A 27,646-nucleotide genomic window follows, 5' to 3' on the forward strand; every position below is an offset into this window, starting at 1 on the left:
TGATCTCCAGTGGGGCGCCAAAACACCATGCCGCACATGGGCGGAGCGTCGGTGGGAGGAGGCGGGAATCAAAGTACGCAAACACCGAGTCTCACTTTTTTTATTCCGACAATAATTAACATATAATACTATACTAGAATACTGTATAACCATGAATGTATCGTTTTTGTTTGCAGAAAAATAGAGAAAATAACCGGAAGACAAAAGTCGGAAGCAAGAAGCCGAAGTTTCGAAAAACTCTGGAAGAAGCATTGCTTCTGTACTTTCAAAAGGCAAGAAGCGTCCAGAAAATCCGAATTTTTAATCCGATTTTTACAGGGTATCAGAAAATCTTCATTTTCCTGTATGTCGACTGGGCACTCCGGAAAAATGCAACTCAGAATGAGGATGGAAAAAGTTCTGGGACAGTGGGTAAATGTGAAAACGAATATCAGAGAAAAAAGTTGATTTGACGATTTTGAGATTTGGTTCTCATCAGAGCCTCTTCTTCAGCGCAGAGAGCTTCATCGAATGAAAGTGGTGGTGGTGGTTTTTTGATTGCACAGTAGTTGTAGAGTCCAAAAGCCAAAAGGAATGCTGCCCAGAAGACACCTCCAAAGTGGTCATTTTTTCCCATTCCGATCGAAATCCATTACCATGTTTCACAATCGGAATTGTCGAAGAAACATTCAGATTTTGATGCATTCTCAGAGAATGGGCTTTTCATGATTTCAGACGGAAGTGTTAAGTTCGCGGATTTCGAAAAAAAATTTCCAGTCGATAACTTGTGTCAGAGGTATAGCACAAAAAGAATTGGGAGCTTAAGGAGACTCCGACCAAAAATTTTTGTTGCATTAAAATGTGTTAAAAGTTATCTATTTTCCGAATATTATTGCGAAAAAATTCAAAGAAAATCCGAAATCCCCGAAAAACGGCGTTGAAAAGGAAGAAAATTCAAAAAAAGGTGCCGCCGGGGGACGAGGATTTTCAGTGAGAAACCTAGGCCACGGCAGCGGGTGCCTTTCCTACGTGGCAAATTTTCCGGATTTTTTTCAATTTCATGTCCGGCAGGTAAAAAACGTAAAAAACCACTGTCGGCGACTTGAAAAAAAGGCTGTCAGGTGCCGTGGCCTAGGTTTCTCACTGAAAATCCTCGTCCCCCGGCGGCACCTTTTTTTGAATTTTCTTCCTTTTCAACGCCGTTTTTCGGGGCCTTCGGATTTTCTTTGAATTTTTTCGCAATAATATTTGAAAAATAGATAAATTTTAACACATTTTGATGCAATAAAAATTTTTGGTCGGAGTCCCCCTTTAAAATCTAGATAATTCATTTCAGTTACTTCGAAACAACAATCAACATCATCTTCTGCTCATCGTCATCGACTGAGGCAAAAATGGACAAAACGAGAAGCTCCGATGCCGTTTCAGCCAGTACGACAACAGCGGAAGAGAATAATATAACTTTTAATTAATTGTTTTTTCGCTTTTCATTGTTTTTTTTTCTGTGTAATAAACAATTTTTAGCAGCTGCTAGCTTCCATATTCGAATCAATAAATGTGTCAATTATTGCTCTCGCGACAAGCCAATTGTTGGGGATTTGCTCGCGATAGGGCGAATATTGGTCGTTTGCGGTGGCGCGTTCGCGATTGGTCTGTAAATGGCTTTTTCGTCTGTAATATTCGTCTGTAAATGAACAATATTTCACCAATTATAGACGCTGAGCGAATCACCTGTGAGCTACCAAAATATTTTTGCATCTTTTTCAGGAGTAATAGTATCCGTCGCATGCCTCTTTGAGACCCGTTTCTTCATCCTCTACGCTCGTGAGACCTTCTGGAAGCATCTTCGACGTCCATGGCTTCTATTCAACTACACTATAGCGTTGACCTATATGCTGCCAACATATCTAGCAGTTCCAGATCAAATTTCTGGAAAAATCTATCAATTTGGGAGATATCCATGTCTTCCAAAAGAGGTTTACGATGAAAAAGTGTTTCTTTTGAGTACATGGAGCACTGGGGTGGCTTATAATTCATGTCTAAATACAGCTACACAACAGGCACTTATAATTGTTGGACTGATTTTTTGGAATATGAGAAAATCGACGAATGGAGTGAAAATCTCAAAAAAAACACTGGAAATGCATCGTCTATTTTTAAGAGCATTGATTTTGCAGGTTTGAAATTTCCTTTTGGCGCCAAAACCAATCAAAAAATTTGAAAAAAAATTCCAGGTCACCATCCCCTTGGTTACTGTACTTTCCCCACTTATCATTAACATTTTTATCATCTACAACTCTTATTACAATCAAGGAGCCAATAATATCTCGATTTGTATCATGGCCACACATGGTTTGGTGTCTACTATGGCCATGATCTACCTTCATAAATCGTATTGGGCGGTTTTAATGCAGATTTTGAGTCCGAAATGGTCGAATTCGAGGGTTTTCACACTTGTACACTCGAGACCGCAGGATTTTGTGTCTTAAAAGTTAATTTCATGGATTGAACTCGGCGCAGAAATAAAGAAAAAATACTTTTACCCCAAAAATACTCGAACCCGCGACCTCTAGATCATAAAGCATCTCTCTTATCCACAACACCATAAGGTCAACAAGGGGAAGCGACGCGGAGGTGTGTTTATAAAGCAGTGTGTTGGCGGAGGTTGGTGGGCGCCACGGTGCCTCCTTTCTTATACGACTTGGTTCGCTAAATTCTCATGTGACCGCGTGGTGTAGTGGGTAACGCTATTGCTTTTTAAATTGTAAGCCGCCAGTTTGATTCCCTTTGGGTTCAAAACGTTTTTGTTTTTTTCTTGGGAGTTTGAAACATGTACTGAGCATCGGGAACCCTTAAAACTACTAAATTTCTCTTGATCACATTTTTTTTGTATTTTCAGAGATTTTTACGAATTCTATCATGTCTATTATGAGCAATCTGTGTTAAAAACAATGAATAATTTTTTTCTTTTATTTTCTTTTAATTTTTCTATTTTTCCAGCGAATTTTCGGCTGAAAACGACTGAAAACGACCATTTTTTATTTCAAAGGATACTGTAGTTGGTGAAATCTGCACTTACGCGGGAGATCTGGCGCATTGTCTGCAGAATTTTTTCGGGCGGTTTTCAGATTTTCAAGCATATTTTTCACAATTTTCAACTCATTTTTGCCCCTTTTTCTTGCTTTTTTTTTGGTTTTTATGTAAAATTTAGGTTTTTATCGAAATTTGAACTCAAAAACATTGTTTTCAGACGAATTTACATCGAAAATGAAGATTTTCAAAGTGAAAATTTTAAAAACTCAAAATTTTCGATTTTTGGTGTTTTTTTGCCGGTTTTGGTGCTTTTTAGACCACTTTTAGACAATTTTTTAGCTGAAATTACCCGAAATTGCTGAGAAAATCCCCCAAAATCGACATTTTCCAGGTAAAATGAGAGCGTCGGCCGTTTCGAAGAGCGCTGCCGCCGCGCTGAAGACCAATGGAGGACCAGTGGCCCCGATCAAGGAGAAGGTGTGAGTTTTTTGAAAAAAAAGGTATGAAATTTTGAACTTTCAGCTTAAAAATGGCCTAACTGTCGTCGCGCAGGACAACAATGGTGCTGTTAGTCAGCTGGTGAGAAAAGTTGAAAAAATCGAATTTCAAGCTTAAAATAGAGGAAAAATCGCTGGAAAAGCCAGAAATTCTGACAGTTTTCATCTGAAATTTTGAAATTTTCTTAATTTTTGGAACCTAAAAGAGCCGGAAAATTAGCTAAAATACGATGAAAAATGCTGGAAAATTCAAAAATTTCCAGATCCTCGCCTTCCGCGCCGGCTCTCGCTACCAATCGGTCACCCAGCAAGGCCTCGTTCATCATATTCGAAACTTTGTCGGGAGAGATGCTCAATCCTATCCGGGTCTTCAGCTTGTCTGGCAAACCGGCGTTGTTGGTGGACAAATGGTAAAAATTATCACTTGAATTTCGAAAAAATTGATTTTAAAACCTGAAAATAGCGTTTAAAATGCTCTAAAACTCGGGATTTTGGGTCAAAATCGTTCTAATTTCGAATTTTTTAGTTCAAAATGAGCTTTTAGAGCGATTTCCATCACTAAAAACCTGAAAAAGCATATTTCCGGGCAACTGAAAAGCTCCAAAACTCGGAATTTCAGGCCAATATGGGCTTTTTTGACGAAAAATTGATATTTTCAGGCCAGAAAATCCGGTTTTCAGGTTAGAATTCAGATTTAGAGACGGAAAATTCAGATTTCTAGATGAAAATAGCTATTTTTAGGCCAGAAAATTCGGTTTTAGGTCAGAATTCAGGTTTTGGGACGGAAAATCCAGATTTTTAGGTGAAAAATTGCAATTTTTTTGTACAAAATTTGGATTTCAAGTCGAAAATTCATTTAATGGGCCAAAAATCGTATTTTCGCTTCAGAATTCATATTTTGAGACGGAAAAATCCTGATTTTTGATTAAAAAATTAGAATTTTTAGGCCAGAAAATCTGGGTTTTCTGGTAAAACTCGGGTTTTCAGACCTAAAAATCGTATTTTGAGGACAGAAAATCCGGGTTCTTTTGTTGAAAATTTGGATTTTTAAGCCAGAAAACCCTATTTTTAGGTTCAAAATGAACTTTTAGAGCGATTTCCTACCATTTCCAACACTAAAAACCGTATTTCCAGACCTCCTTCGCCTCCCGTGACATCTTCGGAGTCCAAATCTCGGTGCCCCGCGAGGAATCCGCCTACGCTCTCTCGATTCTCGGCCACGTGGCATCGAAACCCGCATTCAAACCATGGGAAATCGAAGATGTGCTTCCAACGATTCGTGCGGATATTGCTCATAAAAGTATCTATACTCAGCTGTTCGAGGATCTTCACAAGGCCGCATTCCGTAATGATTCGCTTGCCTATTCGATTTATTCGTCCAAAAAGCAAGTTGGAGCATTTGGATCGGAGGAGCTCTCGAAATTCGCTGCGAAACACTTTGTGACTGGAAATGGATGTCTTGTGGGGATCAATGTGGATGGGGAGATTCTAAAGAGCTATGGAGAGGAGTCTGGAACGATTTCAGAGGGACAGTCGGTTCACAATCATATGGAACCGTTCAGGGTGGGTTTTGGGTGGCCTAGATGGTTGAAAACCCCAAAAAATCGTCAGAAATCCCTGAAAATCGCCCTGAATTTGGGAAAAAATCCTTGAAAATCGCTCAAATTTGAACAACAAACCCAAAAATTCATCAAAAAAAATCCCCAAAGATCGTCGAAAATCGTCAAAGCATTCGGAAAATCATCGAAATTTTGAAAAAAAAAGTACAAATCTTCGAAAAGTTTCTTTAAAAATCCTCTAAAATCGCCGAAAATTAAACATTTTTACATTTTTTTCGAATTCTTCAGTAGAAAAAAATGCACATTTTCAGATTTTTGCCACTTTAGAATGGGCTCCTGAGGCTTATTTTCATAATTTTTCAGGGATTTTTTCTTTATGTTTAAGCTAAATTACATACTTCTTCAAACAAAATGAACCTTAAATTTCTTATTTCAGGGAGGAGACTACCGTCGTTTCGCCCGCGGCGACACTGTCCATATCATGATCTCAGGAGCCGGATCACCACTCTCCGAACTCAGACAACTCGCCTCTCAATATGTATTCCTCGCCCATATCGGCCGTACATCTCCACTGAAATTCGCATCAGTCCCAGGAACAATGAGTGGTATGGGAATGGCTGGACTCCCGTCTAGTTTCGCTGGATCTGCATTCCAGGCGCCGTATGATGGAACTGGACTCGCTGGCGTCTATATGGTTTCCGATGCTAGCCATTCGGATCTCGCTGTCAGAGCTGCCGTCAAGGCATTGAGACAGACGAAGGTTCAAGATTTGGAGGGTAAGAAATTGGCATAAAAATCGTCTAAAAGCCTCTTTTTTCATCGTTTTTGGTCCGGAATTTTGTGAAAATTGGCTCCAAATCGTCCAGAAGGACTATTTTCAATAGGTTTGAGCTCAAAATGACCGGTTTCAGGCCTATAAATCGCTAGAAAATCCCATATTTGGGTTATTTTGACCCGGAAAATGCGAAATTTCCGATCTATTTTCGATGAAAATTGACCTTTTTTGACCCATAAAAAGCGAAAAATGTCTGAAATTCGCAAAAAATCCAATTTTTCTCTTTTTTACTTGAAATCATCTACTATTTGTACCAGAAAAATTCTTTGAAATCGTTAAAAATGGCTGAATTTGTCTGAAAAACTGCAGAATCCGCCGAATGTCCTTTTCAGCAATGTTTCCAGACCTCTAAATTGCTAAAAATTGCATTTTTAGAGCAATTCTGACTCGGGAAATGCTCATTTTCTAGTCTATTTTTGATGAAACTGGATTTCCAGGCTGCAAACGTCGTGCCATCTCCGAGCTTCTCTTCTCCATGGAAAACTCGACGCATTTGGCGTATGAGCACGCTACAAATGCTCTTTACAAGGGACCAGACGCCTCCACCCTGATCGCTGAAATCCAGAAAATCACCGATTCGGACATTGAGAAATATGTGAAGTTCACATTCGAACATCTCGCCATCGCCGCCCATGGCAACCACTTCAAAGTACCGTACTCGGATGAGATTCATCAGATTGCCTAATTCATTTTTCTCTCTTTTTTGGTCCTTTTTTGTTCCCCGAAAGCCCTTTTTTTCTCTATTTTCGCTTGATTTTTCCGCATTTTTTGTAGTTTTTTTTAGCTTAAAAGATGGATTTTCTGTGATTTTTATTCAATTTTTCAATTCTCTTTAAAACTAAAATATTCCCAGATCTATGGAGGAATCAGCCGGAATTCCGGGATTTGTGGTGAGTTTCAAGCCTTGAAAATCGCCAAAATTTTGAAAAAGAAAACCTAACAATCGTCGAAAATCTGGGAAAAAAATCCCTAAAAATCAGCGAAAATTGATGAAAAATTTCATAAATATTGCCTAAAATTTGGGAAAAAAACCTAAAAATCGCAAGGAAATTTGAAAAAAAAATCAGAGAAATCAACAAAAAACTATGAAAAAAAAACCCCAAAAATCGCCGAAATTTGTTCAAAAAATCCTTGAAAATCGCCAAAAGTTTGAAAAAAAATTCTTGAAAATTTGAGAAAATTTGAGAAAAACTTCAAAAAAAAAACTTGAAATCGCCGAAAATTTTAGGAAAAAAATCCCTTAAAATTAGGGAGAAAACTCCAAAAGTTTTAAACTCCAAAATTAGATTCAAAAACATAAAAATCGCTGAAATTTGAAAAAAAAAATCCATTTTCAGCTAAATTTCGAGCATTTTCAGCCAATTTAAGCTCCAAAATTTACAGATCCGTTCTCCATCCGAGCTCAAACATCGACGAAATGCAAGCGAAAATTCAAATTTCAAGGGGTTACTGTAGAATTTTGCTACACAATTTGAATTGGGATTTTCGCGATATTTTTGAAAAAATCCTCAAAAATCCAAGTTTAATGCCAAAATCTACAGTAACCCAGCCCATCAAAAAATCCCTAAAAATCGTCAAAAACAGGCAAAAAAACCAATTTTTTCGAAATTTTTGAAGTTGGCGCCATTTTTTGATTTTTCCGAAAAAAAATTTCGAGTCAAAATGTCCTGAAATTCGCGAAAATCATTGAGAAAAAATTGAGAAAAAACGGCGAAAAGACAATTTTTTTCGAATTTTGCGTCTCACAGCGAAAACTACAGTACCCTAACTTTCTTTGAAGATTTTCCGAGTTTTTGAATTTTGAAAAATTACGATTTTCGGATTTTTTTGAGACTATTTCAAAACTTTTGTCTTTTTTTCGCTATTTTTCGATTTTTCCGAAAGAAATTCGAGCCAAAAATGTCCTGAAATTGTCAAAAACTTTTTTAAAAATCTCAAGAATTGCTGAAAATCTATATTTTGAGAAAATAATGCCTTGAAATTGGTGACATTTTTGAGAAAAATCTTTAAAATTTCGCCGAAAATTTAAGAAAAAGTACCTAAAAATCGGCAAAAAATACCGAAATTTTGCGAAATTTTCGAATTTGGCGCCATTTTTCAATAAAAAAAACTCTGAAAATTGTCGAAAAAAACTTTTTTTTTTCGAATTTTCATCGCTTTTTCGTTGTTAAAAATCCATAAAAATTAAGAAATATCGTCGAAAATTGAGGAAAAATCCATGAAAATCGCTGACATTTTTGGAAAAAAAATTCTTGAAAATCAAGGAAAAAAACTCCAAAAATCGCCAAAATTTTCGAATAAAATTCTAAAAATCGCGGAAATTTTGGAACGAAATTTTCGTTACGAAATGTACCTAAAAATCGTCAAAACAGCACCATTTTTCTAATTTTTTGCAATTTAAGCGCCAAAAAAAAATCGATTTTCAGAGCCCCCGAAGCAGAAAATCGTCGCGGCGGTGATCTTCGTTTGGAGTTCGATTTCAAAGGATTCCTCAAACATTTTGGGAAATCCTTGACTACAGTAAGCCCGGTGAACAACTTAATTTGAATCTCAAAATTTGAATTTTTCAGAAAAACTAAATTCTCCAAAAATCTTAAAAAACGCTGGAATTGGCCTACATCTTCGCCTATTTCCAGCCCGGGACCTCTCAAGAAATTTTGAAAATCCTGAAAATTTTGGAATCCAAAACTGAGAAATTCGAGGGATTTCTAGATCTGGAGGGCCCAAAACACCAGGAAATTCTGGAAAAAAAGGCTCAAATTCTGGAGATTCAAGTCAAGAAACTATTGGATTACTGTAACAACCCGGACGCTGTTTGAAATACGGTAGATACTGTGCAAATGGTCAAAGCCCCACAAATTCCCATTGAGCAAATTGTGATTCCATTTCTCACCTGTCTTGGCTGGATTCGCTCTGGACCCATTATTCTTTAATTTCGCCTCTATTTTCCCCGCTTTTCTGTATATCACCCCTACAACTGCCGATAAACTGCCCCCAACCATCGGAAATCTGTTCTATGCCCTGTCTTAATATGTCGTTCTCGTTCTCTTGCTCATCATATCCCTACTAGCTACTGTATTCCGAAATCTTGGAGGTTGCTTTACCAACGCTTCAAGATTTCTAGCAGGCGCTCATGGTATCATTGACTTGTATGTACACCCACCACCTCATGTGTAATGTCGAAAAATCCCATCTCGTCTTTTCTCTTTTACGTGTATCAATTGTATGGTTTTCACCTATTTCACGATATAAAGTATTTAAGGGATTTGAAAATTCAAAACTGCGTTTTATATTCACAAAATTCGATAAATTCACAAATTTAGGCCATCAAAAAATTTTAAAATTCGATTTATTCTGGAAAATTTTCAATTTTTAGGTCTAAACATTTTTTTCGAATTTTTATTTTGGGCCGTTTTCAGGATTTGAATTTCTTTTAATCAAAGAACTCTTAAAATTTTGAAATTTTATCAAAAATGATTTTTGGTCTAAAAATTTGAAATTTCGATTTTCAGGCAAAATTTTAATTTTTTGGAGATTTTCAGAGCTTTGGAAGCTTATTTTCTTGAAAAATGTTCAAATATTTATCCATCGTTGAGAATGGATTTGGCCTTTTTTAAACAGAATTTAGGTAAAAATCGAATTTGTCTCCATTTTTCCAGTTTTTGGGTTCTTTTCTGCTGAAATTCGATATATTTTTCGATAAAAGCGGTTTATAAAAATTTAAAAACTCAATTTTCATGTTTTTTCACCTTTTTTCCATCGAAAACGAGCTTTTTCTAAGCGAAAAATCCCCAGAAATTCGTTGAGAAATTAAAGGCGCATACTATTTCGCCGGCGGGTTTCGCCGCGATTCGACACGCCGCGAAACGAGTGTGACCGTAGTCTCGGCGCACACTGCTTCGTTTTGCGTTTTCTTTTATTGGGTTTTCGCAGTTTTTTGTCGTTTTTGGCCTAAATTTTTGCATTTTTATTGGAAAAGTTACTTTTAGAATAAATTAGAATTATTAAAAACTTACTTTATCGCATTTTCAGGGCAAATTTATGTCGAAAATTCGATTTTTCAATTTAGGCCTAAACTTGAAAAATTCAAAAAAATTGTATTTTCAATTTTCTTCAATTCGCCAGCGATTTTTCTGAATTTCCTCATTATTTTTCACCGATTTTTCTCAGTTTCTCTCGAAAATCCTCATTTTCTCGTCTCCATTCTTCAAATATCACCTAAAAATCGATATTATTCCAGGTAACACACCATTACAATGCCACAGGAAATCAAGGAGATCAAGGACTTCCTTGTGAAGGCCCGCAGAAAGGATGCCAAGTCTGTCAAGATAAAGAAGAACACCAACAACACCAAGTTCAAGGTCCGCTGCGCCAGCTACCTCTACACCCTCGTCGTCGCCGTGAGTTTTTTGAATTTTGCTCTCTGGCCGAGATTGAGGCTAAAAGGCGAGAATTTGGCCGTTTTTCTGTCATTTTTCTGCTGAAAAAATGGCAACTGAAGCTCTGGTTGTTGGAGTTTTGTTGATATCAGCAGTGTCGGGAGCTTCGAATGCTCCAATTTCGTTTTTAGCTTCCCAATACACAGAAAAGAGCTTATTTTTGCTCGAAAATAGCTAAAATCGGCCAGATTATCCCCGAAAGTTCAACTTTCCGATCGTGAATTACCTATTTTCTCTAATGGAAGTCCACACAGACAGTCAACTTTGAGTTCAATTATCTTGATACCCGTGAGAGATACTGAAAATCTGTCAACTAATAAAATGTTTTCCGTAAAATGACCAACATTTTATTAGCTGAAAATTTATCGATATCTTTGACGAAAAGCAAGATAAATGAGCTCAAAGTTGAAGGCTCGGGTGGTATTTAGAGGAAGCACAGTATTTTAGCCAAGAAAGTACTGAAAATTCGCCCAAAACCATAAATTCCTCCAAAATATTCAATATTTTCTTTCAGGACAAGGATAAGGCCGAGAAGCTGAAGCAATCCCTCCCACCAGGCATTCAAGTCAAGGAGCTCAAGTAGATTAATCACACATTCTTCTTCTTCGATGCTCACTGTTTTACATTATGAATGTTCACAATGTTATATCTCTTGTTTGTTTTAGCAATTTCAGATAATTAGAAATCTTTATGAGCAAATTGAAAAAGGGGACAAATAGAAGTTTATAGTTCTGGGACTACCCGGGTAGTGATAAATTAGGTTAAGAAAAAAAATTAATTATAAGAGTTGTGTTCGCAATGCGGATCATCCGGAGTGTGCGCCATCCAGGGACACTTCAAATTCGACTGACCGCACGGATTATGGCCGATTGCGCAGTACCTGGAAGAAGGTAGAGTTTTTTCAAAATCAGAGAAAAAAAACGAACCAATCATGATAGAAGAACAAGTACATAGTGGTGAAGAGCACGGAGACATAGAAGACAAGGGAAAGGAGCTCGAGCCTCCGAATCACAGCTTGCCATTTGGTATTGATGTCTTCCTGAGGGATCAGCGTCATCATTTCGGACCTGGAAATCATGGAGAATATGAATTCTGAGGTATATTTTCCCAAAAACCTAATCTCCGCAATGGTCCTATCCATCCTGGTGACCCCATTGGCAATATCCTCCAGTGCTTGCTCATAGTACTGATAAATGAGCATATTGTCGTACTGGGACATGCTCAAACGTCTTCTAATCGATTCTCTGGCTGGTGTTGGGTTGTCCTGGAAAGGAAATGATAAAATTTTGTAGTTTGTAGTCAAATTTTAAACTCAAAAATCAATTTTCAAAAAAATAAGGAAACAATAGTGATATCAGAACCTGGTGATAAGCGTGAATGTGTTGCATATGAAATGGCGACGACGCTTGATTCCCATTATCGGCATTCGATCCAGGGCGAGGAAGAAGGCTGAGCAATGAGGCGGCCACCCCGCGAGCCTTGTCTCGAATCCCGGTTCGCACGTGGCCATTCGAGAGGAGATGCTCCTGAAATTGGTGGTGGGAAAAACGAGAAAACATGCTTGAGTGGTGGTGGGGGGTGGAAGAGAAAAATCTTAGGCCACTTTGGGGGATTTTCGTGCATTTTTATACAGTAAAAGGAACTCACTGATGGTGGCTGCGACATCGCTTGTGGACGGTACCGGGACAGTTTTCTGGAAAAACTCAATTTTTTTGAAAATCTGGGAATTTCTGAAAAAAATTATTTGCAAAAAAAGAGTTCTCTGAAACGCGTCTAGGCTACTGTAAAAAATACAAAAAATTTGAGGAAATTTAAGTGATTTTAAGCAATTTTAGGCCAAATTTGCATTAGAGCGCGTTTGCTAAAAAGTTTAAATTTTAGTTTTTTCGTGGTTTTCAGCATATTTTAAGTCACTAAACTCATTTTTACGCACAAAATTTTGACTAGAAAAAATCTAAACTCAATTATTGGCGAAATTTGAGCGATTTTAAGCTAAATTTGCATTGGAGCGCACTTGCTAAAGTTTTGAAAAGTGCTGATTTTTTAAGGTTTTTGTGTTAGTTGTTGATGGGGAAATCGATTTCGAGCAGTTTTAGTGTTGAAAAATGAGTTTAAGACGTGTTTTCGGGAAAATTTGCATTGGAGCGCATTTGCTAAAAAGTTTAAAATTTAGTTTTTTCGTGGTCTTCAGCATATTTTCAGTCACTAAACTCATTTTTACGCTCAAAATTTTGTTTAGAAACAATCTAAACCCAAGTATAGGCGAAATTTGAGTGATTTTAAGCCAAATTTGCATTGGAGCGCACTTGCTAAAATTTAGTAAAATGCTGATTTTTCGATGTTCTCGGGCCAGTTTTTGATGGAGAATTCGAATTTGAGCAGTTTAAATCGTTTAGAAAGAGTTTAGGACCGATTTAAGGCCAAATTTGCAAATTCGCATTAGAGCACATTTGCTAAAGTTTTGAAAAATTCCGCTTTTAGAAGGTTTTCGGACTAGTTTTTGGAAGGGAATTCCATTTTGAAAAGTTTCAGCCCTCAAAAACGATTTTTAGGCTTATTTTGGGGATATTTGCATTGGAGCGCGTTTGCTAAAAAATTTAAAAATTCCGTTTTTCCGTGATTCCCAGCTAATTTGAAAACGTAGAACTCATTTTTATTGTCAAAGCTTTATTATAAGAGCGTCTTGACCTAATTTTAGATTAATTATAATCAAATTATCAATGGAGCGCATTTGCAAAAATTTTGAAAAAATGCCGATTTTTCAAGGTTTTCGGGCTAGTTTTTAGTGGGGAATACGATTTTGAGCGGTTTGAAAACTGAAAAATTAGTTTTAGACCTATTTTGAGGATATTTGCATTGGCACGCATTTGCTGAAAATTTTGAAAGTTTCGTTTTTCCGTGACTGCCAGCCGATTTGCAGGCGTCAAGCTAATTTTTTGCTTCAAAAATTGGTTTTCAGATATTCTAAACCCAATTATAGACCAATTATAGGCAAATTATCAATGGAGCGCATTTGCTTAAACATTGAACAAAATTAGTTTCTTGATAGTTTTCGGGCTAGTTTTTGATGGGGAATTCAATTTTAAGTAGTTAAAATCTTTGTGAGGCGCCATTTTTTCAAAAAATTCGAAATTTTAAAAAATTAAAAAAAAAAATTTTTTTCAAAAATTCGAAAAATTTTTTTTTCAAACATTTTTTTTTTGATTTTTGGGAAATATTCAAAATCCCGCCCACACAATATTTTTTTTCACACTCACCTCGCAATTTTCGATGGTGAAATATCGAAAGAGAGCCACTTTAGGTACCACGGGACATTCAATTTAACCCGCGACTCCCGTTCCAAATAAACAAACATCGAGGTGGTTACTGTAGACATGCCAATGATTGCCAAGAGAATGAAATAGTACAATCCGATCAGCGGAATTCCAGAAAACGAGCCACGACCCCGTCGATTGGTACCCATTGAGAATTTCGGCATGTCCTCCACTATGGCTAGCAGGATAACTGACATACTCATCAGGGTCATTATGCCCAGACGGAATTTTGCGTCTCTGAAAATAAAAATTTCAAAAAAATTGAAAAATTCAAAAAAAAATTTTTTTTTCAGCATTTTTTTTTATTTTTTGACTCCAAAATCGCTTGTATTTCTTTTCTTCTAAATACTGCTGAAAAAAGTGCAAAAACCTACACAAAATTCGGTCGATTTTGAGTGATTTTAAGCCAAATTTGCATTGGAGCGCATTTGCAAAATTTTGAAAAATTACAAATTTTCAAGGTTTTCCGGCTGGTTTTTGGTGGGTAATTCGATTTTGAGAAGTTTAAGTATTCAAAAATGAGCTTAGGGCTTGTTTTAAGGAAATTTGCATTGGAGCGCATTTACAAAAATTTTAAAACAGTTGATTTTTCAGGGTTTTCGGGCTAGTTTTTGATGAGGAATTCGATTTTCAGCAATATTAAGGTTGAAAAATAAGTTTTAGGCTTGTTTTGGGGTGATTTGCATTGGAGCGCATTTGCTATAACATATCGAAAAAATTGGTTTTTTTTTCGGGGTTGTCAGCAAATTTGCATGCGCTGAGCTCATTTTTACTATTAAAAATTTATTTCAAGCGAATCTAAAACCAATTTTTCAAGATTAACAAAAAAACAAAGTTTTTGAAATTTTCAAAAAAAAATTTTTTTTTCGAAAAACTTCAAATTTTGTGACGATTTCTGACATTTCAGACTGAAAACCATGTAGTTTGAAGCATTTTGCACTGAGAGAGAGAGGGGTTTGAAACTTTGGCGCTTCTAAAAAGTAGTCGGCTATGAAAATTGTGATTTTCAGCATTAAAAATAATAATTTCTTAGGAATTTGTGAACAACTGATAGAAAATGAAATTTCAAACTTTTCAAGCTTAAAATCAAAAGTCTAGGTTGAAAATGAAGAAAGTTGAGGAATTTTGAAAGCCAAAAAAAGTGAGCTTGAGAAAGTTGAGTGTAGGTACCGTAATCTTGACGGAGTTTTTAGAAATTTATATCTGCTTCGAAGAATAAGAAATTTCCTATTTTTCGAGCTAAAAACCAATGTTTTTGGTAAAAAATGAAAAAAGTTATAAGGTTTTGAAATTTTTCAAAAAATGATTGAAGCCAAAAAAAGTGAGCCTGAGAAAAGTGAGTGTAGATACCGTAATTCTAACTGCATTTTTGCGAATCTAATATTGTATTGAAGAAAAATACATTTCCTACATTTTGAGCTAAAAACCGATGTTCTAGGGTAAAAATGAGAAAAGTTATGGGGTTTTGAAGTTTTGAAAATTAAAAAAAAAACATTTTCCCAAAAAATTTTTTTTAAGTTCAATTCTTTAAGTTTCTAAAACTCACCTCATTCTCCCACTTGTACTAGGTGTATGAAAACCAATAACCGATACCAGGGTGATCATTGTACTAGGTATGACCAAGTTGAAAACTGCAAACATTTTTTTTCAAATTTTCAAATTTTTTTAATTTCCCGCCAAACCAACCATAATAAAAACTCTGCCGCTTCATGACCAACGTAATAATGATCATCTCCCAGAAAAGGGGCGGGTCCAGATAGTCATACAAAAACCCATCCGAGTGTACTGAGCTATTATGGGTGTCCAGCTCCCATTCTTGATTGTCATAAAAATCGATAAGTGATAAATTTTGAGAATACAGACTGTATTTGATAGAATCATTTGAATGAGCCCATGAGCCGAAGAGCAGGGTGCATTGTTGGCTGGAATTAAAGTCATTAAAAAAGACGAAAAAAGGAAGTAGGTCCTGGCCGGGTTCGAACCGGCGACCTTCTGCGTGTGAAGCAGACGTGATAACCACTACACCACAGGACCATTCGAAGGAGAGAAGGGGGAGTGGCGTTTATAAAGGAGTGGGGAGACGCAGACAGCGAGGAGGGAGGGGGAGGAGGGGAGAACTCACACATCAAATGGGAAGAACTTCACGTCCAATTTGCACAGAGATTCCGATGAAAATGGAATATAATAGCGAACATGACCCGTATAATTCACTCGAATATCATTGTTGGATTGGAGTTTGACAGCGTCGTTGAAGTTTAGACTGAAAATTGCTTGCGGTGGAATTTGCACTTTTTGGGGTTAAATAGTAGGATTTTTGATATTTAAGCTGTATTTAGTGGTAATGTTTTATAGCGTTGCGAAAAGAAGGGGCAATTTCTGACATTTTAAGCCAAAAACCATGCGGTTTGAAGCATTTTGAGCTGAGATAAGGCAATTTGAATATTTGGTGCCACTAAAAAGTAGTCGGCTCTAAAAATAGTGCATTTTCAGAATCAAAAAGTTCAGGAATTGTGTGAATATTTACATAATCTAAGAGACAATGAAATTTATCGCTTTTCAATCTAAAAATCAAATTTCTAGGTCAAAAATGAAGAAAGTTATAGGATTTTGAAATTTTTCAAAAAAAGCTTGAAGCTAAAAAAAGTCAGCTTGAGAAAAGTGAGTGTAGGTACCGTAATTTGAGCGGAATTTTTAAACAATTTATATTTGTTTCAAAGAAGAAAAAATTTCCTATTTTTTGAGCTAAACATCAATGTTCTAGGTAAAAAATGAAAAAAGTTATGGGGCTTTGAAAATTTCTAACTATCAAAAAATGAAGTCAACTATATCTACCTTAATCTGAGCTAAATTTTTTAGAATTCAAATTTATTTTAAAGAAAAAGAAATTTCCTATTTTTTGAGCAAAAAACCAAATTTCCATGTCAAAAATGAAGAAAGTTATGGGGTTTTGAAATTTTGAGAATTTCAAATGAAAACAAAAATTTTCGAACTTTTTCAAAAATTTTCAAACTTTTTAAAAGGACTGTTGTTAATTTTCATGAGGTACTTCTGCCAAAAATCTAGGTTTTAGAAAAATTAAAAAAAAAATTTTTTTAAAGAAAAATCTCATTTTTCTGTTTTTTTTCAAATTTTTTCAAAATTTCCTGTCCCCAAAAACCTTGCAAAAAAGTTTTGGACCCAAAAAAAATCGAACTTTTGACCGTTCTCCTCAAGAACACCTCTCTTACCAACTGCGCCATCTCGCGTTTAATCGCCCCAAGTGAGCATGAGTAAACTGGCAACAGGTACCGTAATCTTGACCAAATTTTTGGAAATTTATATTTATATAGACAACGAAGAAATTTCCAGTTTTTTGAGCCAAAACCAAGCTTCTAGGTCCAAAATGAATGAAGTTATGGGACCTGGAAATTCCGGAAAACTAGAAATTTCCAAAAAAAAAAGTGGGCTTCAGAAAATTGACTGTAGGTACCGTCATCTGAGCCCAATTTCATAAGATTCTGGTTTGTTTTTAAGAAAAATAAATTTCCAATTTTTTGAGCTAAAAACCAATATTTCAGGTAAAAAAAGAAAAAAGTTATGGGGTTTAAAAAAAAAGAAATTTTTTTGATTTTTGGAATATTTTCAACTTTTCCTGAATCAAAGAAATTTGCAAAAAATTTTTGACCCCAAAAGAAACGAACTGTTGACCTTTCTCCTCAAAACCACCTCTCTTACCAACTGCGCCACCGCGCGCTTAGGCACCCAAAGGGTGCCGCGGCAGCTCAAAGCGCGCGCGTGGCGCAATGGGCAATAGGGGTGGTTTTGAGGAGAAAGGTCAAAAGTTCGATTCTTTTTGGGTCCAAAACTTTTTTGCCATTTTTTTGTGTTAGGGAGTTTTTTCCCCTAACTTGACTTATTTTCCCTCTAGAAACTTGATTTTAGGCTTAAAATGTCTGGAATTTTCTGGATTTTTTTTTCAAAAATCAATAATACTATATGGGTGTGTATGTCTATCATAGAACAACAGAAAAACATGTATCCCTGTTATTTGTGGTCGTAAACCGTATCACCCCTTCTCACAGGTTTTGGAACGTGTTCTTCATCTCTCTCCCCTTCATCATCTTCACACAATTCTTTTAGAATCTTTTCTTTATTTCTCTTTTTCTCTAAATCTCTTGTTTTCGAATACTCTCTCGCTCTCTGAATGACATCTAACCTTGGATTACAGTTTTTTTCATTGCAATTTTATTGAGTTTTTTTTTGGGGGAAGTACGGTTTTACACTGATAGTGGGGTGATAAGTTATCAGAGTGATAAGATTTATCTCTCTGTTTTTGTTAGAGGCGAGACAACGGTGACGTAATCAGCTTATCATGTTATTTCGGACAGTTTTTTAAGCTGGAAACCAAGTTTTAAAACATCAAAAAATTCAAAAACCCGAAAAATTTTTTTTGAAATTTTTTCTAATTTTGGCGCCAAAAAATGTATCGAACAATTTGCAAAAAATATTGGACCTCAGAAGAATCGAACTTTTGACCTTTCTCTTCAAAACCAATCCTCTTACCCACTGCGCCACGCGCGCGCTTTGAGCTACCGCGGCACCCTTTGGGTGCCTAAGCGCGCGGTGGCGCAGTTGGTAAGAGAGGTTGTTTTGAGGAGAAAGGTCAAAAGTTCGTTTCTTTTGGGGTCAAAAATTTTTTGCAAAGTTTTTTGATTCAGGAAAAGTTGAAAATATTCCAAAAATCAAACAACTGTTTTTTTTTTTCAAAATTTTTGGAATTCCCAGAATTTCAAAACCCCATAACTTTTTTCTTTTTTTACCTGAAATATTGGTTTTTGGCTCAAAAAATTGGAAATTTATTTTTCTTAAAAACAAACCAAAATCTTATGAAATTGGGCTCAGATGACGGTACCTACAGTCAATTTTCTGAAGCCCATTTTTTTTTGGAAATTTCTAGTTTTCTGGAATTTCCAGGTCCCATAACTTCATTCATTTTGAACCTAGAAACTTGGTTTTTGGCTCAAAAAAATGGAAATTTCTTCGTTGTCAATATAATTATAAATTTCCAAAAATTTGTCAAGATTACGGTACCTACATTCAGTTTCCTGAAACTCACTTTTTTTTGAAAATTCGATTTTTTGAAATTTTCAATCCCCTATAACTTTTGTCGTTTTCTACCTGGAAACTTGGTTTTTAGCTTGAAAAATGTGAAATTACTTCTATTTTACGTTTTCTGCATTTTTATAAATCACAAATCCCATTAAACAATCTTTGTGTAACGATTTTCGATCATCAACTTTTTTTTCTTCTATCTGCTTCCCTTTGAACCTGCCGTTCCTCATTTATTTTCACTTTCTCCTCGTTTTCCTTTTTTTAGCTACAGTACTTCTTTTCCCTTGTTCAATGAGATCATTCATGTTCCTTTAAAAGTTCCAAATTTCCCCAAAAAATCCGCTTACCTGTAATACAACGAAAATTCGGGAATCCAAATATCGGAACTCGACAAAAAAATCTCTTCGGCGCCCTCGTAGCTCGGCGGATTCCATTTCAAGAATTCGTCCTCCCAATACTGCAAAAAATGCAAAAAAATTGAGGAAAATTGAGTGATTTTGAGCGATTTTAAGCCAAATTTGCATTGGAGCGCGTTTGCTAAAATTTTTAGAAAATTGTGTTTTTTGACGGGTTTAGGGCTAGTTTTTAGTGGGAAATTCGATTTTGAGCAGTTTGAGAGATTTAAAATTAGTTTAAGCCTCGTTTTCGAGAGATTTGCATTGGAGCGCATTTGCTCAAAGTTTGAAAACTGTGTTTTTAGAGGTTTTCGGGCTAGTTTTTGATGGGGAATGCGATTTTGAGAAGTTTAAACTATTTAAAATAAAATTAAGCCTTGTTTTGGAGAGATTTGCATTGGAGCGCATTTGCTAAAATTTTGAAAAAATTGTTTTTCAATTTTTTTAAAGGTTTCCGGACCAGTTTTTGGCATTAAACTCATGTTCAAGCTCGAAAGTTGGTTTCATGCAGTCCCGGAGACAATTTTAGGCCAATTATCAAAAGAGCACATCTGCAAATTTTTTGAAAAAAAATTTTTTAAATGTTTTCAGACTAGATTTAGGTGGGGAACTCGATTTTGAGCAGTTTTAGTTCTTGATGATCAGTTTTTGGCAAGTTATAGACCAATTATCAATAGAGCGCATTTTCCAAAAAGTTTCGAAATTTCGTTTTTTTTTGTGATTTTCAGCTAATTTGAAGGCGGAGAACTCATTTTCAGCGTCAAAATTTTGTTTCAAGAGGTTCTAAACCTAACTATAGGCCAATTAAGACCAATTATAGCCCAATTATCAATTGAGCGCATTTCTCCAAATTTTGTCGTTTTCTGTCTTATTTCCTTGATTTTCTGCGGTTCCACCAGGTAACTAAAACTTGCAGTTCCTTCTTTTTCTTCTTCTTCTTCTTCTTCTTCTTGTGTAACATTACAATTAATTTTAGGCTCCGCCCACTTTTTTCTCTTTTCTTGTAACTTCCTCGATTTATCAAGTAGTTGTGTGTTGCATCTATTATACTGGTCTTTTTGAGAAAACGACCTTCAAATTTCTCTTCTTTTTCTGTCTTGGTTTTATTGGTTTTAGGGAAATTTTGGATTTTTTAATTCCCCCCTCCCCCTCTCTCTCTCTCTCGCCGCCGGCTCCCCGCGCCCCCCCCCTTTATAGTTGATACTTGCCCCTCTCTTCCTCGTGTGGTCCTGTGGTGTAGTGGTTATCACGTCTGCTTCACACGCAGAAGGTCGCCGGTTCGAACCCGGCCAGGACCTACTTCCTTTTTTTGTCTTTTTTGGATAATTTTAATTCAATGCTAATGTATGTTTTTTTGTATATATAGGGGGTAGGCGCTAAACTGGCCTTGACGGGTGGAAGATGAATTGTCCACTTGTATTTATTCGATTTGTGTTTGCCCATTCGCACTTTCTCCCTCGCTTCTTATTACTATCGCGATGCCATTCAGAGATTGGCATCCGAATCTTCTTCTTCTTCTCGTTTGTTTTTTTTTGGCTTTTTTTTCCTTTAATTTCCCCTGGACTGTTATATTGATCATAATTAGCGTGGCGTCTCTCCATTATCAAGAAAAAAGCACCATAACTTTTTTCTTTTCTATTCAAAAATTTTTTGTCTAAATTTTTGAAATTAGCAAGTCTAGACGGTTCGAATGAGCATGACCATATTTGAAATTATTTGAAATGTCAAAAAACTTTGATAATATTGAAATTTTCGTTTTTTTTTCGAATTTTGAATTTTCACCTTTTTGGCCATAACTCGATCTATTTTTCTCCGTTTCTCAAAGTTTTAGTATTTTTGAAATTAACACATTCAAACGGTTCGAATGAGTATAAACATGGCTATATTCGAAATGTTAAGAATTTTTCGAAAATTCTCGAAATTCTCGAAATTTTCGAAACTTTACATTTTTGACCATAACTTCGTTCATTCTCGTCTGTTTTGCAAAATTTTTGTGTTTTTGAAACCAGCGAATTCAGACGGTCCAAATGAGTATAAGCATGGCTATGTTTGAAAATATTTGAATTTTTCGAAATTTTTTCGAAAAATTGAGCTTTTTCAAAACATAACTTTTTTTTTTGAGCACCCTCGAGCTGAGATATTGCCAAAAACGTAAAGAGGGCGAGAGAGCGCGGCGCCCCTTTCTTTAGAGTACGGTAACTGAATCAGTTTTGGAGACTAGTTGATTTGAATGTTATTTTTGAAATCAGCAAGAAAAAACCGTTTGAATGAGTATAAACATGACCTTATTTGAAAAAATTGAAAACTTGAAAATTTGCGAAAAATTCCATTTTTGGCTTTTTTTCAATTTTTGAGTTTTTTTTTCAAATAGATAATTTCAGAACATGCTTCGGATACATTTTTCACTATTTTTTGCATTATGGACCACTACCGCCTATGCACAGACCATGTCCAAGACAAGTGAGTGGATTTTGAAAAAAATTGTTTTTTGAAATTCAAGCAATTCAAATTCTCGTTAAATCTCTGAAAATTACAGTAATCGATTTCTGCTCTCCAACGGAGCCAAGATCGTGTGGAATTGGTGGAAAATGTGTTGAGCTTTCGCTTGGAAATCGATGCGAGTGCCCAAATGGGTTTATGGGCAGAATGTGTCAAAGTAGGTCAATTTCTTTTGAGGAAAATTTTAGAATCTTGAATAGTTCGAAATATTTGGGACATTTTGATACTAAAATCCAAAAAAACGGATGAAAATTGATAGAGTTATACGGGTTGGAAAATTTATTAAAATAATTTTTTTTTTTCAAATTTTTGGTCTATAACTCATTCTAGTCTTGTCAGATTCAGAAAATAATATGATTTCTGAATCAGAAATTTAAAAATGATCAAAATGGATATAAATATGACCAAATTTGGGGAATTTTTTTGAAAAATTCCAAAAATTTTTTTTTTGAATTTTGGAACATTTTGGTTTTTTGACCATAACTTGGTTCGTTTTCATCCGATTTTTGAAAATGTCTGTTTTTCTGAATAAGCGAGTTTTGTTTAACAAAATGCATCTAAAACTGACACAATTTCGTAATTTAGAATTTTTGAAAAATTCCAAAAAACAATTTTTTTTCCGAAAATTTGGATCATTTTTGTATTTGGACCATAGCTTGTTTCATTTTTATCCGATTTTCAAAATTTCGGCTTTTTTAGAATCAGCGTAATGTCCTTGTTAAAATTAATACAAAAATATTTTTTTCAAAATTTCAGGACCATGCCAAGATGTGTACAAAAGTTGCGCTCGCTGGAAATCCGAGGAGCGGTGCCACTGGACTCGTCCAATTTCCCCATTTTTCGCAGATAACTGTGCTTTATCCTGTGGACAGTGTCGGAATAATGGAAAACGTAAATTATACATTTTTGTCGAGAAAAATTTTGAAAATCGGCTGTAAACGACCCAAGTTATGGCCAAAATATCAAAATATTCCGAAATTTCGAAAAGAGAAGTTTTTTGGACATTTTCAAAAACTTGATATTCTTGGAATTTTATCAGGTTTACATTTGCTTTGACAAGCAAAACTTTCTAATTCTGTAAAACTAAACATTTTGAAAATCGGATGAAGACGAGCCAAGTTATGGTCCAAATACAGAAAGTATCCAAATTTTTGGAAAAAAAAAACAATTTTTTTTGAAAAATTCGAAAATTCAAAAACTCAAGTTAAATCAGTTTTACATAAGTTTTTACAAACAAAATTTACTCATTCTGAAAAACAGAAAATTTCGAAAATCGGATGAAAAAGAGCCAAGTTGTGGTTAAAATACCAAAATAATCCAGAATTTAGAAAAAAAATTTTTTTGGAAAAATTCAAAATTTTCAAAACTCACTCTAAAATACATTTTGTTAAACAAAACTTGCAGATCCTGAAAAACAAAAAATTTCAAAAATGCGATAAAAACGAGCCAAGTTATGGTCGAAATACCATAATGATCTAAATTTTTGAAAAAATTTTTTTTTGAAAATTTCTAAAAACTTCAGAATTTGAAATTTGTTCAGTTTTACACACATTTTAACGAGCAAAACTTGCAGATTCTGAGAAACAAGAATTTTTGAAAATCGGATGAGAAAGAACCAAGTTATGGCCGAAATAGCAAAATATTCCGAAAATTCCAAAAAAAAGTATTATTTGGAATTTTTCAAGAATTCAAAAATTATAAAATCGATAAGTTTTACATTCATTTTGACGATAAAATTTTGCTGATTCTAAAAATCCAAAAATTTTAAAAATCATATGAAAATGAACCAAGTTTTACAAAAAAAATTTTTTTTTGAAAAATTCGAAAACTTCAGAATTTGAAATTTGGTAAGTTTCAAACACACTTTGTAAAAAAAAAACTTGCTAATTCTGAAAAACAAAAAATTTCGAAAATCCGATGAAAAAGAGCCAAGTTATGGTTAAAATACCAAAATATTCCAGAATTTCGAAAAAAAATTTTTTGGAAAAATTAAAAATTTTCGAAATTTCAAGTTTGGCCAGTTTTACATTGATTTTGACACACAATATGAGCATATTCTGGATAACAAAAAATTTCAAAAATCGGATGAAATTGAACCAAGTTATGGTCGAAATACAAAAATATTCCAAATTTTTGAAAAAAAAAACAATTTCCAAATTTTGAAGAACATTGTTCTCCTTAGTTTGGTCATGTTTATAATCATTTCGTTGAACATAACTTGCACATTCTGAAAAACAAAAAATTTCAAAAATCGAATGAAAATGAACCAAGTTATGGTCAAAATACCAAGGTATTCCAGAACTCGCCCTGGCTCTTCCACCAATTCTCGACAACATCGAATGGTTCGTAGGCCGATGGGAGTCAAAAACCAGCGCTCCATACAGGTTTGGATTTCTAGGCCACCCTAAAAGTTCGGCCACGGCCCCTTCGTTTTTTTTTTCAGATTCCCCGAACCAATGTCTGGCCCTTATAAGGAAATTCTGGATGTTCAAATTTCAGAGGTTCCCGCTTTTGATAGACCACCAGTTAATATTTCGTGAGTTAAAAGTTATTTTTTGAAAAATTTTTTTTTTTCAAAACTTTCAAATTTTCAGAATTCGCGCCGAATCGCTGGACGGCACAGATGTGCACGTGGAATTTGGGTTCTTGACCTCGAAACCATTCCATGAGGATACGGGATTTGTGGAATTGAACAAGCCAGATACTGGGGATGATTTGGTGTCAATTGAGCTTGTAACTAATACAGGTGAGAAAGTGTGTTTTTTGAGAAAAATACTTAAAAAAATGATAAAATCGTTGAAAAACTACTTTTTCAAAAAAAGTTCCAAAATTTGTATTTTTGGAATTTTTCCCAAATATATTGGATTTTTGGATTTCCCCCCAAAATTTCTTTTTTTTTTGCATTGAAAAACTTGCAAAAAATTTGGAACCTCATAGGAATCGAACATTTTGACCTCTTTCTCCCAACCCACCTCTCTTACCCACTGCATCACCCGCGCTTCGAGCTACCGCGACGCCCACAAGACGCCTAAGCGCGGGGTGGCGCAGGGGGTAAGAGAGTTGTATATGGAGGAAAAGGGGCAAGAGTTCGATTCTTTTGATGACTAAACTTTTTTTGCAATATCTTTAGCATTGGAAAAATTGACTTTTGGGGAAAATTTTTTGAAATTTTCAAAAAAAAAATTCAGAAAGTTTTTTTTTTCGATTTTTTCAAAAATTTCAAAAAAAAAAATTTCTTTTCCGTCTTGAAAATCTTGGAAAAAAATTTGGACCCCATAGGGATCGAACTTTCAACCTTTCTCCTCAAAACCAGTTCTCTTACCACCTGCGCCACGCGCGCTTAGGCGCCCTCTGGGCGTCGCTGTAGCTCATAGCGCGCGCGTGGCACAGTGGGTAAGAGAACTGGTTTTGAGGAGAAAGGCCGAAAGTTCGATTCCTATGGGGTCCAATTTATTTTATTTTCCTTTTGCAGTCTTTTTTTCTTATTCTAGGCCTCATGCTCATCGAGGAAGGTACTGTACGTGGTACACAAATTCGTTTGGAGACCAAATACAAGAAAGCGATGCCAGGAGTGTTTCGAACGGAAATTGTGAAAGCTAAGAGAATGTTCAATTTGATAAATCCAAATTCACTCGAAGAACGAGTGGTTACTGTAGATTCGAGGGGTGTGACGAGCAAGTGGTTGAAAAGGTAATTTTTTGAAAATACGTCATGTTTATACTCATTTTGAAGCTCTTGACTTCCCAATTTCAAATCGTTTTGAATTTTTGAGTTTGGTAAAAAGTGAAGCGAGTTATGATTGTTTGAAATTTTGGGACTTTTTTTTTTCGAAAAATTTCGAAACACACAAATAATGTCTTGTTTATATTCATTTTGAAGCTCTCATTTAGTTAATTTCAGAACTGTAAGAATTTTTGAATTTGGGTGATAACGGAGGGAGTTATGATTTTTTGAATTTTTGAAAAAAATTTTTAAAAAAAATTTTCAATTTTTTTTTCTATTTTTGATATTTTTGCAGATACAAAAAAGTGTTCAACTACATGACCGACCTAATCCCGACACCAATTGAGAAGAAAAAAAAGTCACTTTAAGGGAAAAATTCCAAAAATTCCAAAAAAAACTGACCAACTCAAAACTGCCGGAGAGACTGATGGTGTTCTTGACGGCGTCCTGAAAACGGGTTTCTCATTGATTTATTAATTTTTTCGAACTTTGTTTCTACAATAAATTTTTCGAATACACTTACCAATTTCACAATTTGATACAAAAATACACTCATGGAGACTGATATGACTTTTTTCGGATGTGTGACTGGTCGGGTGCCTTTTCTGGAAATTTAAAGACATTTGAAGATTGAAAATAGTGTATATTTTAGAAAAACGTAAAATTTGGGAAAATGAAGAACGAAATGCAGCTTTCAAATTCCAAAAATCTTGACTCTAAGCCAAGTTATTTGAAGTTGATGGCCTAGAATTCCAAACTGCTGGCCTAAAAATCCAGTTTTCTAGGTCATGCGCATCTCAAAAGTATTGTAATTCGTTGATTATAAAAACTATGACGTTTGAGAAATGAAATGTACTTTTCAGAGCTCCAAAGTTCCAATTTACAGTCAAGTTATGATCATTTGAAATCGGTGGCCTAGAAATTCAAATATCGGATTTTCTAGGCCACGCATGCTGGCCTTGCGTATATGGAATATGTTAACCTTGTTGAGTGGTACACAATGATTTTTTCAAAACTGAAAAATGTCAATTTTGAACAAAGTTATGACCTTTTGAAGTTTTATGACCTTAATGGCCTAGTTTTGGGTTTCTAGGCCACCAACTTAAAACTGCTGTAACTTGGCTCAAAATTGACATTTTTGAGTTCTGAAAAGTGTATTGAACTTCAATGAACAAACTACTCATGTTCCATATAATTTTGGCCTAGAAATCCAAAAATTGGCTTTCTAGGCCACCAGCTTCGAATGACTGTAACTCGGCGGGAAATAGAGATTTTCAACTTTTAAAAAGACGAGTCGACTGCAAATTAAATTTTACACATTTTGAAATTAAATTCAGACAGATGGCCTAACTTTTCAAAATTTGGTTTTCTAGGCCACCAAATTCAAATGACCGTAACTTGTCTCAGAACCCCTTTTTCACCGTTAAAAAATATTTTTGGCGTCACTTCATCTTACAAAAATGATTTAACCGGATTACTGTAATTGTTCCCCCTGACTGATCCTTTTCCATTAAAGGAACCCTACATACAAAGTTCAGAAAACCGGAACCGATTCAATTTTCGGCAACCTAAAAGCGAACCGAAAAGAGAAGGAAGAAAAAGAAGAACTTTGGAAGTAATCTAATTTTAACGGGAAAGAGAGACCACTTTTTTTATTCGGAATCGAATCTAATGTGGCCTAGAAAACCGAATTCTGTGAACTTTAACCCATGGCCTAGAAAATCAAAATTTGGATTACTAGGCTGCGTTTTTAGTGAAATGTGTAAATTTGAATTTGAAATTGAATAAAATTGAAATGGTGTTTTCCAAATTCGAAAATCTCAATTTTGAGCCGAGTTACACTCACTTGAATCTGGTGGCCTAGAAACTCAAATTTCGGATTTCTAGGCCAAAATTATATGGAACATGTGTAGTTTGTTCATTGAAGTTCAATACACTTTTCAGAACTCAAAAATGTCAATTTTGAGTCAAGTTACAGCAGTTTTAAGTTGGTGGCCTAGAAACCCAAAACTAGGCCAGTATGTTCCAAAAACTTCAATAGGTCATAACTTTGTTCAAAATTGACATTTTTCAATTTTGAAAAAAGTATTAAGAACTACTTAACAAGCCACAGATTTTAGCCAATTTCGAAAAATGCACGTGGTCTAGAAAATTCAAATTTTGGGTTTCTAGACCATCAACTCAAAATGATTATAACTCGGCTTAAAATCAATACTTTTGAGATAATTTTTTTCCCAAAAATGTGAAATTAAACTTGCAACCAAAACGTATTTGTAAAATTA

General features: G+C 35.1%; 6 protein-coding genes and 2 non-coding genes across 8 annotated transcripts in view; 5 read left to right on the forward strand and 3 right to left on the reverse strand.

The window, feature by feature from the left end:
• Cbr-srh-276 overlaps window positions 1-2,468 on the forward strand; it is a gene marked incomplete at both ends in the record, with an annotated part of 3,527 nt that extends 1,059 nt beyond the window's left edge. Inside the window, 3 exons of the mRNA XM_045238463.1 lie at window positions 1,316-1,410; window positions 1,747-2,156; window positions 2,214-2,468. Coding sequence (XP_045096526.1) covers window positions 1,316-1,410; window positions 1,747-2,156; window positions 2,214-2,468 — 760 coding nt within the window. The remainder of the gene's footprint in view (window positions 1-1,315; window positions 1,411-1,746; window positions 2,157-2,213) is intronic.
• Window positions 475-684, reverse strand: CBG18588 (the record flags this gene model as incomplete). Its single annotated transcript, XM_002638336.1, has 1 exon — window positions 475-684. The coding sequence occupies one exon, from the start codon at window positions 682-684 to the stop codon at window positions 475-477; it is 210 nt and encodes a 69-aa protein (XP_002638382.1).
• Window positions 2,469-3,408: 940 nt separating the features above from the next.
• On the forward strand, window positions 3,409-6,588 carry Cbr-ucr-2.3 (the record flags this gene model as incomplete). Its single annotated transcript, XM_045238464.1, has 6 exons — window positions 3,409-3,489; window positions 3,535-3,591; window positions 3,773-3,919; window positions 4,644-5,072; window positions 5,505-5,844; window positions 6,341-6,588. The coding sequence occupies 6 exons, from the start codon at window positions 3,409-3,411 to the stop codon at window positions 6,586-6,588; spliced, it is 1,302 nt and encodes a 433-aa protein (XP_045096525.1).
• Window positions 6,589-10,159: 3,571 nt separating this feature from the next.
• Cbr-rpl-38 lies at window positions 10,160-10,925 on the forward strand (the record flags this gene model as incomplete). Its single annotated transcript, XM_002638333.1, has 2 exons — window positions 10,160-10,303; window positions 10,857-10,925. 2 exons carry the CDS (start codon window positions 10,160-10,162, stop codon window positions 10,923-10,925), a joined length of 213 nt encoding a protein of 70 aa, XP_002638379.1.
• Window positions 10,926-11,116: 191 nt separating this feature from the next.
• Window positions 11,117-23,024, reverse strand: Cbr-lgc-31 (the record flags this gene model as incomplete). Its single annotated transcript, XM_045238465.1, has 12 exons — window positions 11,117-11,222; window positions 11,269-11,409; window positions 11,458-11,606; window positions 11,704-11,868; window positions 11,990-12,035; window positions 13,600-13,893; window positions 15,203-15,287; window positions 15,343-15,578; window positions 15,779-15,916; window positions 19,095-19,204; window positions 20,312-20,455; window positions 23,013-23,024. The coding sequence occupies 12 exons, from the start codon at window positions 23,022-23,024 to the stop codon at window positions 11,117-11,119; spliced, it is 1,626 nt and encodes a 541-aa protein (XP_045096524.1).
• Window positions 15,618-15,690, reverse strand: CBG28415. The gene has a single exon. It is a non-coding gene (tRNA).
• CBG28836 lies at window positions 20,368-20,440 on the forward strand. Its single transcript has one exon. It is a non-coding gene (tRNA).
• Window positions 23,025-24,097: 1,073 nt separating the features above from the next.
• Window positions 24,098-25,732, forward strand: CBG18583 (the record flags this gene model as incomplete). The annotated part of the gene is made up of 4 exons (XM_045238466.1): window positions 24,098-24,177; window positions 24,236-24,387; window positions 25,133-25,293; window positions 25,724-25,732. 4 exons carry the CDS (start codon window positions 24,098-24,100, stop codon window positions 25,730-25,732), a joined length of 402 nt encoding a protein of 133 aa, XP_045096523.1.
• Window positions 25,733-27,646: the final 1,914 nt, after the last annotated feature.

This window comes from Caenorhabditis briggsae (genome assembly GCF_000004555.2).
Source record: "Caenorhabditis briggsae complete genome, chrV, whole genome shotgun sequence".
NCBI classification, from domain to species: domain Eukaryota; kingdom Metazoa; phylum Nematoda; class Chromadorea; order Rhabditida; family Rhabditidae; genus Caenorhabditis; species Caenorhabditis briggsae.